This window comes from Telmatherina bonti (genome assembly GCF_933228915.1).
Source record: "Telmatherina bonti genome assembly, chromosome: 10".
NCBI lineage: Eukaryota > Metazoa > Chordata > Actinopteri > Atheriniformes > Telmatherinidae > Telmatherina > Telmatherina bonti.
The window spans coordinates 31,881,370-31,896,545 of NC_136628.1; the positions used below are offsets into that span (position 1 = coordinate 31,881,370).

The window sequence follows — 15,176 nt, forward strand, 5'->3', positions numbered from 1 at the left end:
GTATACACCAGGGAAGATAATGCAATAGTAATGCACACATTCTCAGCGAGGAAAGGAGGAGGGCTGCATGCTTTAAGGGCTCTGCATAGAGGACAGCTCTTCCTACATTAAGGTCATGTATTTGTTAACAGAGCTTTGTCACTGAGGTTAACAGACCTTTGCTTGTCCTTGCTTTAGCAGTGCTTTATAACACATAGTCAAAATCCTCACTTTGGTTGAAGAGCAATTTTTAGGAGGTAGTGAATGCAATAGCAGTGTTGTATATAAACTGATATAGTGCACTGTCATAGTATCCTTTTACTGCCTTGCCTGCTCTTTATAGAAGTGTCTTTGGGCAAAAACATAGACAAGGTCAACTGTAATTCCAAAGGTTCACTGCCAACAGCATAGAGATTAACAGAATTCCCCATGTTGAAACTGTGTCAGCGTTTCTTTTCCATTTCCACTTCCCCTCGCTGACTAGGGGGCTCTATCACAGCACATTAGTCACTTTGCCAAGCCATTCTGAAAGTAAACATGTTTACTTGTTTACAGCACTGATCAAACGTGGTTTTGCAAGCCATTCCGTTATGACTGCGTTAAGCTCACTGGCGGGAAAATAGTCCTAATCCTGTGCATCTAAGATTAGCATGACCGCAGACGTCAGATGGTCCAGTATGACCAGGTTAGTGTTTGTCGTTTTCAGATTTAGGTCGGCAGTTTAAAGATGGCTTTAAAATTGTAATCGATGCTGATGGACCAATCTCATGAGTCTTCTTTTACTCTTTGCAAAATGTAGATATATAAAGAATCTCCTCAACCTGCGAACAATTTAAGTGCATATTAAAACAGCAATTCTGATTGTTTTCCTACTTCTGTTGAGACTTAATTGCGCACTAATCAACTTAAATCCAGCCTCTAATCCCAGTTCATTTCCAAGGTGGCATTAAAAGTGCCACCTAGTTACCCTCACTGTCATGACCTGATATTGTCAGAGCCTGCAAACCCTGGCCCTGAAGATGGATTTCAGTCTGATTAGTTGCCCTGCCGCCTGGTTGTTTCTGGCCCTTACCTCAGCTCTCTGTGAAGTAGTTAAGCTGGTGGCTGAGCAGGTTGCCGTGGCCTTTCGTCACAATCAAGTGCTTCTGTCCTGTCATGTGACCCGCTATGTTGGTCCACTCAGCGGACACAAAAGGTGAGGACGGCACCGGGAAAGGACACTGGCGGCAGCTGAGGCGAGGTGGAAACTCTGTATTAATTAACCTTTATGTGATGCAGCCAGGACTGTCGGAGGTGTCCCGTATCCACGGAAACCACACTGACAGAGTTCAGAGCAGAGGTCTCTCAGGGCAATGCCGCTGACACTGTCATGGCAACTGGCATAGTGTTCACCCCAGTGTCACCGGCTCTGCTCTCCTTACAATGGTGCAGTGTGACAGGTGTGGCTGATCCTTAATCCACCCATAATACACACACAATGACACACCGACACCTGACAGCTGAATACAGCTTGTCTGTTAGCTGTATCCTTTTCTCTGTGTTTCCACTGCTGCTGTGCTGTAAACCTGTAAACTTCACTCCCATCACATCAATACACTTCAGGCAGTAGGGAGATTCAGCATGTACATTTATCTGCTGTATGTCCTCATGCTTGAGTGCTTAAATGCTATCTTGTGTGCATGTGGGTGAGTTGGTGGGTGGTTCTCGCTCTGCAGTGGGCTGCATCGTGCGAGATGCAGCTCAAGTGCATAAGGAACAGGAGGTGGTGGAGGGGGATAATCCACTGAAATGACAAGCTGCAGGAAGAATTATGCACAGCTCTCACAAGGCCCTTCACTTTTGAAAGACATTGCCGTGAGAGGCTTACCGCTCAAGACCTGAATGTTTTCAAGGTAGTGGGCTTGAATTTTCAATATAGATCCAATCAAGCCTAATCTACATTTGTCGTCCGTCGGGTGGCTGTGAGAGAAGAGTGCAGAGCAGCGATTGAGCCGTGTGCAGTCAATCTGAAATGTTGCTAAGTAACAGTGATGGTAGACAACGTGGTGAAATGAATGTGATATAGTGCTGTGCAAATCCCTGCTTCTCACAGTTTCTTCTTTTTCTCTGCCTAAATGTCCCCCTTCCCTTCTTTTTCTATCGCTCACTCCCATAGGTCTCTCCCCCCACCACCTTGTGAGACCTGCAGAGCTGAAAGGACCAACATCCCAAACGACCACAACCACGGAATGTGTCAACATCTTGGTGGTGAAATCCTGCTGACTCCTCGCTTGCTACTCGCATACTCCTGAAGCTTGGCCTTCTGACATCCTACAGCCATGCCCGGCAGGCCCACCTGCTCAACATTTCCTCCTGCCATGGTTGCTGTTTCACCACATTGCTGATTGTGCCTGCCACAGAGAGGGATCACGTCCAGACAGTGTGTCCTGTTTACTCAACCTGTGCTTTAGCCTGCCCTCTTTTTTTTTTTTTTTTTTTTTTTGGGGGGTATTCCAGAAGTACATGCCACTGTCAACCAGATGACCCAGATGACATCTACTTCACAGTAGCATTGCTGAGCTATACGAGGGGATCTGAGTATTGAACATGACTCATGGGGAGGAGCCTGGCCCTGAGACACACAAGGATTCAGCTGTTCTAACTTATCTGGAAGGTTTACTGATGCATCCAGTGGTGGCCGGGCCTGGGGCCACGGCAGGCGGGAGGTCTGAGGCTGCTCACAGCAATCAGCAACAGGGTGACAAGGTGGGCGGGCCCTTCCAACTACCTAACCATGGTCCCGCAGCACCCAAAGCTGGAACCAATGGGCCCACGCTGGGCTCTTCACAACACCTGAAAAAGGCCCGCTTGCTCCGTTCTGGAGCTTGGAATGATCCAGCCAACCAACGGATGAGTTCACCCCCAATGGAGCTGAACGGCCAAGTGGGAGGGCTACAAAATGGAGCCCTAGAGGGGTCACCCCATGCTGGAGAGAGTACCCTGTTGGCTTCTCTGCTTCAGTCATTCAGCTCACGACTTCAGAGCGTAGCCATGTCTCAGCACTCTACAAAGCCTCCCAGTGAGTGTTCCTCTCCATCCAAAGCACCACCTGCAGACAAAGAGCCACTACCTGTTTATGGGACAGCTTCAAGCCGCTTGAAGGGCCTAATGAGGAAGAGTAAACTTCAGAATCATAACAGCACCCCTTACAGTCGCCGGGGACACAGTCAGGACCGGCCACCAGAGTCACCCCGGTCAGCGCACAGTGCCACGCCTCCTGCTGCTCCCACAGCAGCTGAATCTGTGTCCTGTGCAGAGCGCTTGAAGGCGGTGGCTGACATGGTAAAAATCCGTTCTAGTCCAGCACCTTCACCCAAACCCAGTGTGGCCTGCAGTCAGCTCGCTTTGCTGCTGTCCAGCGAAGCCCATCTCCAGCAGTACTCCAGAGAGCATGCACTCAAAGCCCAGCTCTCTGGAAGATCTGCTAGCGAGAGGCTAGCTGCCATGGCAAACCAGCAGCATGGCCCAGACATAAGGCCACCGAGTGTGGGGGGGACTCCAGACACACTAAGCTCCCTAACAAACCAAAATGGAATGACCACAACCACAGTAACAACACTCCCTCGAACAGCCCTGTCCAGTCCACAGAGTCCCTCTTTGCTGCATGGCCATAGCCAAAGTTCCCCTCCAACTCCCCCACACGCTCCAAGCATGCCTCCCAGAGAGAAGCGAGGCTTTGACACACGTCCAACCCGACCCCCTCAAACATGCAGCAGCCTACTGCTGCTGCTGCTCAACAACCACAACAACCAGAAGCAGCTGACCAAGAATGGCCACCTGGAGGACATTGGTGGCATTCTTCCACCGAGTGGTTCTTCTTCAGTCACGTCAGACAGCGAATGCTCCACTCAAGAGAGGAGCATCACCAAGGATAGCAGTGATGCAGAGAGCTCCTACTCTAGCTGTTCTCCCATTGACCTCTCTGTCAGAAGCCGTGTCAGCATACAAGACACTGTGCCCAAAAACACACCCTTATCCTCCGCTTCCTCTTCTTCCACCTCTACGTATTCTAATTCTGCCACGGTGTTTTCCACAACCCCAGCTACATTCTCCCCACAAGCCTCTACTCAGCCTACTTTTGCGCCATCTTCTGTTGCAGTCTCCTCCATTTCCACCACTATTTCTTCATCCTCTTCTTCTTCTATTTCTACCTCCTCCCTGGACAAACTAACAGAATCTTTAATAAACAAGTGGAAGCCAGAGCCATCAGGATCAAACGTATCCAAGAGCAAGGACCCTGAAATAAGCCCAAACCTTAAATCCCACCCTAAGGTCACACTCATGCAGCTTCTCCTTGAACGGCGAAATAGTGAGATGCTTAATAAAAGCGTAGGTAAACAGGATTTACCGCTTGACGTAACTATGGCCACCATGTCACGGAGCCAGCAAAAGGGACAGATGCCTTGGGAAGAGCCAAGAACAGAAAGCCCGATGGAAATGCCGCCAGCGCCAAACCAGTCCCACTACTCCCTCAGTCGTGACCCAAGCGGCGCTCTTTCCCCATATTCCTACCCCTCCCCTCAAGTCCAGTCCAGCCCACTTGATTTATGTAAGTCTAAAACCTTCCCTGCTGAGAAGGCGTCAGAGCCAGCCTTTAGTGCCAGCAAACTGTTACAGAATCTGGCTCAGTGTGGCACCACTTCTTCCTCTCCACCCATCTCGTCTGCCAAAGGGCTGGGGCAAGAGGTTGATACCAGCAGGCCTCTTGCCCTGTTGGAAAGGCTTAATGCTCCAGTCCACAGGACCACCACCACGCCACTTTCAGATGGAGCATCTGGCAGCGGTACACCGTTCAGTCGGAAGGAACCTTCTCCTCCTTCCTCACAAATTGAAAACCTCCTAGAGAGGCGCACTGTGCTACAACTCCTTCTAGGAACCGGCTCAGCTCCTGCCACAGCTAGCCGCAAAGACAGGCCCAGTGGGAGTGGCAGAAGGAGCGTAGATGCACCAGGGGGATGCTATGAGAAGAACCCCACTACTTCCATCATCTGCGACAGCTCTAATGGGCCCCCTTTGGATATAAAGGTCAAAACGGAGTTCACAGAAGAAGTTGGACCATCCTCTAAGTCTGAGGACTTGAGTGGCAAAAAGAGACTGAGCAGCTATGAGAAGAATAGCCCCCTATCTGATTCTCAGCAGGAGTTAAAAACAGAACCTCGGCCTGCAGAGGTCATAGCAAAATATGGCCTTCTGAGCCAGCTGCTTAAACAACAGACTGCTACCTATTATACCAGTGCTGCTATGCAGGTTGAGTCACAGCCCAGACAGGTGAAAGAGGAACAGAAGGAGTATCCAAGCCCCAGTCCGAAGAGGAGACGTGTTTGCTCTGAACAGACTGAACGTTTGAATAATATTTGCTCCCCAAGAGCAGTGGACAGTAGCAACACAAGCATTTTCACCTCTTCTTCTGTTCAGGTAGAGCCTGATCAGCAGAGGAGTCTAAAAGAAGAGGAAGCTCCGACGAGAAGTCCGCCAACTGAAACCCTCACCAGGGAGAGTCGGGGCTTCAACGTGCTCAAACAGCTTCTGCTTTCTGACAATTGTCTGAAGGAGCTGTCCCAGCAACCCCGTGGGGCACCCAGTCCTTCCATACTCCAGGCCAACGGCAAAGCTAATGGTAACATTCTCAGCCAGCCTGCCCAGAATAACAACTTCCTCCACCTGCCCAGCTGGCACCCCCATGGTTCCCTCAACTCAGGGCTTCCAAGTAATCTAAGACCACTGCCCACCCCTCCTGCTAGTGAAAGTCCCATCCGCACCCCATGGGGTCGCCATCCATCTCCATGGCCTGTTGCTCAAAAACGGGACCCTCCTATTCTAGTTAAACAAGAACCTGAGAGCCCAGTTCGGTGGAGTACTCAGGAGAATGAAGAGAGGGAGGAGGAGGGTTGTGACTCAAACCCTGACTCCCCTCGGCTCTCCCGTTCCAACCCCATCCTGTATTACATGCTGCAGAAGGGCAGCATTCAGCTGAGGAAAGAGGTGAGGGATCAAGCAGACGGGGCCCAGTCTGCTGTCAGAGTTAAAGAAGAGCCAATCAGTGACATGCATGCCTATGAACGCAGTCTGAGCTCCACCCCTCAATCCCCAACCCACAATGACAAGCACAGCCATGAGAGCCAGGGGTTGAGTCAGACTTTGGAGTAGAAGTTTTATCAACTACAGACAAATACAAAAGGAGAATCAAATTCATCGACTTTTTATTAATATTTTTCAGTGACTTGCCAAATTGGTTCAATGGGAAAAAAAACAAAAAAAAACTTGTTCTAACCCTTAATTGAAAAACATTTGCATCACTGTCTCAATATTGAATTGTGTGGTCATGGAATAGTACATAAGTCGTCTCTCAGCAAAAATGCCTAAATGGCACAACCAAAACTGCGTAAATGTCACAAATTTAGACATTTCCCATCCATGTATGCATCTTGCACAATTAGAAAGTCCTCCTCCTGCAGTTTCCCCTAATTTAAGTCATGTGATTTATATCTGAGTTGTGCACATATCGCTTTTCCCGTGTCCTCTTTGTTGCCTTTCATAAAACATTTAAAGAGAACATTTGAAAGAACATTAATTATGGATGATTCAAAAAATGTTAGTGCTCGGTTTGGTGAATATTTATTTATCTCCCCCACCCCACCCCCCAGCGGAGCATTTTCAGAAAGACACAGCCCCATCAATTTTAAATAAGATTCCAAATAAAGTCATTTTCAGGCAGTCACAATGCTCCATTACAAAAGTGTACATGGTAGATTCATTCAAATGATGACCTTGCAAACCACAGCTCATCCCGATATGTATTCAGTCACCATCCTGCTATGATCTGTCTTGCTTTCAGTTCAGGACATGGTATGAATGACCTGGAGAATATATATATATATATATATATGTATATAAAATGATGGAAGTTCAGATGGTCATAGCTAGATGTGTTTTGCTTCTATCTGAGCTCAACCTTTAGGGCCAACATTCGACGGTGCAAATTCAGGGTAATATGTTTGCAGATTGTGCAGTTCTGAGCAGATGGGTCAACAGAGCGTGTGTGGTGATTGCAGTTGAGCAACTGTGTGTAAACAGGTTTCTGGAGCAACAGTTAAAAGGCTGCATTGTCTGAGGAACTTATCTTGCCAACCTGGTTTAAAAAAAGAAAAAAACACACCACTCTTCTTCATGCACAGAAAAAAGCTCAGAGTGTGAAGCACATGGCGCTTTCTTTTCATGTCATGTAAACAGACTCCCTGGAGTTTGCTTTATCAAAATCGAGTCCTCGGGATCCTTTTCAGAATGATTTAATGGCATGTAATGAAAAAGTGTCAGTATTATCTGTTGAAAATGACAATTTGTGATTTTTTTTTTTTTTTTTTTTTTTTTTAAACTGTTGTGGTTTCTTTAATTTTTGTGGCAATCTCTTCATAAAATGTCAAAAGAATTGCATGATAATAAAGAGAAGACTACAGGTACTTTTTTTTTTTTTTTCTTTTTCAAAAGCAGCTGGATGTGTGTACCTGCTCCCTCCAACAATAATCATCAGGACATTTATGTCTTGAGGGATCTCTGCTATCTAGCTCTTTTATTATTTTTATTGTACTGTATATTCTCTTCAGTTTGTCACACTGCTTTTTTCATTTAGTCTTGTGATCTTTTTTAATACGTATACCTATAATGTACGTTTCTTCGATTATTAAAACATTTTCACAATGGTTAAATATATTTGTGTAAATAGTACTTTCAGTATGAAAGATGACTATTTTGTAATGTTAAAAAAAACAAAAGATAATACCCTAGTTTTTAATGCCCTGATATGTAAATACAAATTATATGCGTTAAAGTGTACATACAAAGGCAGAGGATGCTATGCCCATTTTCTTTCTTTTTTGGGGTTGGTTTGTTCTTTGCATGTGTCTTTATGTGGTAAATGATAATCTAATCCTGCGCTGTGTTGTGTAATAATGTCTGACTCTCCTCACTGCTGCCTGTTGCATGCAGACGCATGGGAACTACCTGTGTATCCCTACTGGTGATGGGGGAAAATGTCAAGTCTTAAAATAGGTCTTTTTTTTATCACAGAGAGGTTGGCTTAGAATATGAGCAATCCCTAAATAACCACAGACTGTTGAGCAAGCTGATTTAAAGAAAAAAGAAAAAAAGAAGAAAAAATGTGTGGAAAAAATAAACGTGCATTGAATATTTTTGTGATCTTTCTTTTCTGTTACTGGTTAACGAAGCTCTGTGAGTGAGCATGGGGCTCTAGTGAGGGGGGGGATTGACGTACAATCATAGATCTGCATTGTGCATCTAAGAAATACATTTGTAGCAACAAATATATATATAAATATATATATATATATATAAAGATGTTTCTTTTTTTTCATGTGAAGACCTGAAACATTTCATTTTTATGTTTACTTTTTTTTTTTTTTTTTTTTGGTGTTCATTTGCACTGATATCTCAGAAATAAAGTACTAAAATGCATGATCTGGTATGAATGTGCTCCTCTTTTTCTGCTGTTTTCCTTCAGGCGAATTCCATTTATATGATGCTACCTTAGGCATCGTGTGTTTTAAATGTTTCCAAATTCATGCGAGTGGCCACTTTTATAGAATATTTTATTAAACCAAAGCAACCATTAGGGAAATTGAGGCTCCACCACAGCCAGATGTCAAACTCTGGCTTTATATTAAAAGGATATTATTATTTTAAAAGGACATCAAAGCCAAACAGCACTTTCTGTAATCAAAGACCAGGTCTATTAAAGTAGAGTGAGAGGATGTCCTGTATTTGCCCCAAAACTTCTGCTCCTCAGTTGGCTGCTGTTCACAACAGTGCTGAGTCTTAACAAAGGCAGGAAAGACACTGAAAGGAGGGAGGACCCATGAAGGTCACCAGATGTATGTTGAATACCCAAGGATGTGCCTCATCACACGAGTGGAGTGCATCTTTTATTTGGGATCCATAATGGATAGTATTGTACAGCAGATACAGAACCTTAATTCTTGACTTCTGTCTGGAAACTTGTCCGTTTACTGATCGTTTTTCTTTTTGGCTTGAGAAAAACAGCCTTTAGCGTGAGACTTCTGAAAGGTGAAGATGAGTTCAAGCTTAACTTCCTTTGCACTCAGTTTGTATATGAAGTCCAGCAAGCGAACAGACGGCTTTTTGTCTGCAGTGCACTTTTGAAATTGCAGCACAGTTCCTCGGCCCTGACTTCCCTTTTATTTAATCCTCCCCATGACTGACTGCGTTCTCTTTAAACTCCCCATAACCTTTCCCCTCTGCGAACTTCTCCATTTCAAGATTCTTATCAAGTCTGAACCGCCAGTAACCTCTTGATATCCTCTGACTGCCTAAGCAGTGGCAAACATGAAGGACTGAGGCGCAAGTTTAAGCAGAGGTCAAGGTGTAAAACTTGACAATCGACCGTTTGTCTGTGGCTTCTCTCTTTGATTTCCTGACCTCGGCGGGAGACCGAAAGGATGTGAGGCTGCACACATGGCCACCGTTCACTCAACTGTAGGCCAAGGACTAGGAAGTCCAGTAACAGACATTTCACAGTTATGAGGCCTCCAGAAACTATTTCCTGGCATTACAGTTGCTTATTCTCTGACAAACAACTTAATGACCTGCACTTAATGTGCTCAAGTTAAGGTTTATCTACATGGGAACGCATGAACCATTTCAAAAATACTCGTAATCATGGCCTGCCGATTTAAGAGCAAGACTTTTGTTTTGTTTATTCACATGGAGACCATACGGAGCTTACACTTGTCACATGTTGTCATGATAATTGGTGTGAAAAATAAACTCATGGCTGTTTGATCACCCTCCTTTCATACAAGTGTTTGAACTCTGAGCACATGATTTGACCTCAAATGTTACGCAAACACACACTCAAGATCGCATAATTAAATTAGCATTTTATGGGACTCGTGACCCCATTTGGAGGGTAATAAAACCAGAATATGTGCATAAAATGCCACACTTTCTTCCTGCGGATGGGACTAAGAATCCTTGTGTTCCTACTTAGCGTCATAGTGCTGCGCTGGCTGGTTGCGAGTTAACCAGAGCAGAGCCTCCAGCCAGAAAACAAAGAGGCTGAAGCAAACACCTGGGGAAACTCCTGCACTGTGAAAACGAGGTCAGAACGGTTTATTTTCCCAACCTTAGACCGCTCCTCCCACTGGGACCTGTGCTTTTGAAGATGTACCTCTTTGTGAAGTCTTTCCCTTAGCCCTGCAGGTCACGACCTTTTGCCCCACCTCCCTTGCCCTGACCTGGCTGATCCTGTTTCCCGGGACAGGATCAACTGTTGGCCTGCAGCTGTGCCAACCCTCCCCTCCCAAACAACCCCAACCTTAAAAAAACACTCCTCCCACTCCTTCCCTCTCCTTTAGCAATACAGTTAAGCTATTCTTCTAATGTTTCATATGAATTTGACACGTGTTAGCATGGCTTAAGTCCCTTCTTTTCTTTCGCGCCTCATAGCCTCTTGACCGTCATCATTTTCCATGACCTACATTCAAGATGTAGTAAAAATGACTAATAGGTTTGAAGAACTGAGAGGCTGCAGAAATAGAGATGAAAACGCTTTTTATTCTGAGAAATCAATTCAATAAGAGCTGTTTCATAAAGCTGCCTTACTAATGTCCGTGCACATGAACATGTAAACAGACCCAATGTAATATTCATGAAGAGTGAAAGTCCCTGTAGTCCACAGAGCCGGCTGTCAGCTTGAGGGATCTTGGCTGGCACTGAAAGAACATGGATGATATTTGCCGTGTCAGATAAGCACAAGGGTAAATGTTTTACAAACTGGCCAGGGAGATCCGGCAATGTCAGTCTCCTGTCTGCCAAAGTCTTCTAATACAGCTTGTCTTCTCAGGAGTCTTTCACATAACTTCTTCCACTGCACATCTGGAAGTTTCAGTTGGTGAAGACAAGTGTAATCCCTCTCATGGACAAAGATGTTTTCAGAGGTGATTAAGTTTGCTCGTGACCTGACTCTTTATCTTTATTTTCTTTGTTCAGATGGAGAGAAGGCAAACAGTGAATCACCATCTCCCACTTTCTCCGTTCTTTATGTGAAAAATGTCATCATCAGGAAATATATTCACGGTTAATTTCCTGTAATCTGTGACACAGCGGTTGATCTGCAGGGTCATGAACTACTCTAGTAAACATTTCTCAAAACCTCCCCGGTAGAATGAGAAAGGGCAGTTCAGTGACAACCAGTCTGGTATAGACCAGATTGGGATGTGAACTTTGTCCTGCGGGGGCTAAGGACCATTAAGGAAGAAGCATGCCAAATTTAACTCAGTGAAGTTTGTGCTCTGATGTTACGCTCAGTCTGAAGTCATACAGCTGCATCTGGTATTCACAAGAAATTTTGACATTTTTCATTTCACAACACTATCATTTATAGTTCAACAGGGTGATATATATATCAAACTTTTAGATAATAGTTGTATTATTTTTCCTTTTTTTCATTGTTTAGTCTGTGTCACAAATTGGCATTGGCTCCAAATCATAGTGCTTCTGTGTAACTGGTGCAGCATATTTGAAATATTGACTTTTAAGTGAGATTTTAGCCATGAGTCCATTGAAAGCAAAGCCAGTTGTAATTTGGGTCAAAAGACTTATTTGAAAACCTGCTGAAAGGTTTGACTTTTAAACTTTGTGTTCTAAGATTAAGACTGTAGTTAACTTTGATATACACCTTTTACTAATCTCACAGATGTTAGCATGCATTAAAGATGTTTTTTCTTTCTCCTGCATTTCCTTCTCCTGTGGATTAAGACCTGAAACATTTTCTCCACGTTCATGTTTTGCATTCTGTGTCAGTTTAAAGGATTACAAGCAATAATACTTGCAAAAGTAATGGCACCTTCAACAAAAGTAGGATTTAGGCTAAATGTCAGCATGCTAACATGAGAGTAAAGCACAGCTGTTAAACATCCACATGCTTAATGTTGAACTTGAATTATATTTCTCGGTATTTCCCCCTATCCTCCAAAGATTTGGGAGATGGAAAAACTAAATCCACATCTGTATTTCAATATTCTTACATTTAGCTTCTATTTCATGTTAAGCTAATAGCTACTGTGGGCGATTTAGCTAATTAGCAATGTTAGCATACAAATATGCAAAACTAAGATGGTAAAAGTCCCAGCTGCCAAAAAGGCGATCAGAGTACATAATGTTGATTTTGAATGAGATTTTCCTGTATTTATATAAAACTAAATTACAAGTTTCAAAACATTGGGACAGGATTAAAAGAATAAATAAACCAATGCAATCCTTTTTACATTTACTTTAACTTATATTTCATTGTAGTACAAATATAAAGAAAACATATCAGTAAATTTTTCTCTTATTAACTGACTTTGATTTGTTTATACCAGTGGCTACATTAGATTTTTGCATTTTAGTTCTGCAACACATTCTTTATAACTTGGTTCAATGTAAATTTTACTATTTTTTAAGGTTGCCATTTCTTCCTATAACATAACACTTAACAGATGTTCTAGCTTTCAGTATGTGAAGTAAAAAAGTCTCCCAATATTTATTTTGTCCCTATTTTCCTGCAAACACATATTAAGCTATGTGACGGTCTTCTCCACATTTTCTCTACTGTGTATGTGAGTGTGATACTCCATCTCAGCTGCCAATGAGCCTGGGGAGATCGATGCTACCTCGGGACAAGGTAAACACAAAACTTTGCTTTTCTTTGCAAAGTAAAGTTTTAAGTTATATTTGTGAATATAATTCCTGGTTATCTTTACAGTCATCAACAAAGGCTCGTCAGGATGACCATGTGTTTGTATCAGCTATAACCGCATGGACATGACAGTGATGAAGTGCCGTTGGATGTTGAACCTAAAATTTCCTCTTCGTCCTATAAACTACAATTCCTCCACTTTCCTTAAATCAGTAAATGATCTTATGCACAAAAGCAAGAAATATGCTAAATATTTTCAAAAAAAAAGTTTTACTGAGCAACTGAAGTCCTCTGCAATCATTTCTTCTTAACAATCCATCATCCCATGGATACCTCTATTGTACCAAATCATCATCTGCTGGTATTATCTGTTTGAGATAACATGATTATTATTCATTTTTCTCTCATTATTAGCCCTTAATGCCCTCTAGTCAAACTTTGTTTGAAATGGAAATTGAAACCTTTACATGCACTCGTGGGTTTACATTAACTAATTCAATTAAACTGATTAGATAAATAAAATCTTGGATTCAAACTGTAATTAAATAAAAAGAAAGTCTCTGAAAAAGTCAAGACATTCCTTCTTTTTAAATTTTCTTGTTTTTTTTTTATTTGCAAATTTGATGCATTGACTTTTGGTTGGACATTATTTAGTGTGCTTATGGTCTTCCTCCCAACTGATTGTTCATTTTATATTAATCTGGACCAAAAGGAACTCAATACAAAGCACATAATGACATACCTTTCTTCTCATATTCAAAAGAAAATATAGATAAATTCTAATATAATGTATCTTTCATAAATCATAATCAATATACAATTCAGAACTGAGTGTGATGGTCTAGGTGGAAGTGTTTATGGTTGCCATTATATAGTAAGGATACCAGGAAAATTGCTGAAATCCTCAAAAACAATGATGTTGTCAGGATGCCCTACATTGAAACAAGTCTGGGTTTAACTACTTCATTTTTTACACTGTCACAAAATCAATGCTCATCGTCCAGTCGAAGGTAAAATGCAGAGAAAAAAAGACAAAATCATGGTCATTTCGAAGTAAATCCACATTGTTCAACAAATTGCACTGACATGCTCACCGACCGTAATCCTCACTGTGCTATAATGCATACAATGTGTTTAGGTTTTCTTTATCATATGTTAACATCTACACTAGACTGTTTCTGCTACTGCATTTGATATTAAATGTTGCAATCAGCCTCTACAATCTCTATGCTGCACTGTAATTTCCTCTGCCTTCCAAATACACAGTCTTATCTTGCTTATTTGAAGACCAAAGCCTCATATTTGATCTTATTCTTCAGTCTGGGGACAAATGTTTCCTTTTTTTTATCACTTTTTTTGTGGATTCAGTTTTCATTTTACTTCATTTAATGCTTATTCATTAGTAACAGGACAAATAGATATCCTGTTGGGGACAGAAGTCTGTTGAAAACAGATTTCACTGCACTATATAGGCGGATTTATTGACAGCCACATTGCACTTCAGACCATTAAAGGTGGAGTATGTAAGATTTTCAATATTTTCAAAATAAATTAACTAATAAAATAACTACAATCATAATTAGATAGTTTTTTAAACATGTAGGTTCCAGTCTGTCCATTTTTGATGTGTTATTAAATTACAAGTTTAATTAATGACAAATGACAAAAAGCACTTTTTTTCTTAGGCAAACATTTAAGAAGGGTCTTTGTCATTAATTAAACTTGTAATTTAATAACACATCAAATATGGACAGACTGGAACCTACATGTTTTTTTAAAAAAAAAATCTAATTATGTTGGTTTTTTTTTTTGGTTAATTTATTTTGAAAATATTGAAAATCTTGCATACTCCACCTTTAAGGCCAATATTTAATAATCAGTATTATCTAGACACCTACTTCAGACAAAACATTGTAGTTGTTGTCATTTGCACGAAACAGACCCTTAAAATACTTTCATCTGAATTATTTTTCTCCTGTCGTCTCAGGATCCCAAGAAGCCAAGAAAATGGCTGGAACTACAACTCATCTCTAGAGCAGAAGAAAAACTCCTTTAATGCATTCATGACAAAAAAAATTCAGCTTCTGTTGCTGTGATCTAATAAGTAATGTCATATTTCACTGTCTTATTAAGCATCCATGAGAATACTTAAGACGCTACAGGTTCCAATATCCAGGAGCACTGGACTGTCTAGCAGTTGGATTATATTTGTAGATTCAAATCACAATTTGTATAAAGTGCCCCAAAAGAGGTCTCATACAATTATAAGGAAAAAGAAACAACATGGACCTAAATTAAACTGATAAAGTTAGAAATATGCTCCACATTCACCTCGCTTGCACTCGTATAAAATAAAACGTTATGCTGTTCTTTTTACCATTAAAGTTGCATTTTAGTACAACTGTGAGATCAAGTCACTGTATTTATATTTGATTCTTGAATAAGA

General features: G+C 42.0%; 1 protein-coding gene across 1 annotated transcript; it reads left to right on the plus strand.

The window, feature by feature from the left end:
* The first annotated feature begins 2,250 nt into the window (after positions 1-2,250).
* On the plus strand, positions 2,251-8,450 carry nrip1b (nuclear receptor interacting protein 1b). The gene has a single exon (XM_079247295.1). It carries the CDS (start codon positions 2,566-2,568, stop codon positions 6,163-6,165), a length of 3,600 nt encoding a protein of 1,199 aa, XP_079103421.1. The 5' UTR covers positions 2,251-2,565; the 3' UTR covers positions 6,166-8,450.
* The last annotated feature ends 6,726 nt before the right edge of the window (positions 8,451-15,176 follow it).

Coding starts and splice junctions, on each gene's coding strand:
- nrip1b (XM_079247295.1), top strand. CDS start 2,566: ATGACTCATGGGGAGGAGCCTGGCCCTGAGACACACAAGGATTCAGCT.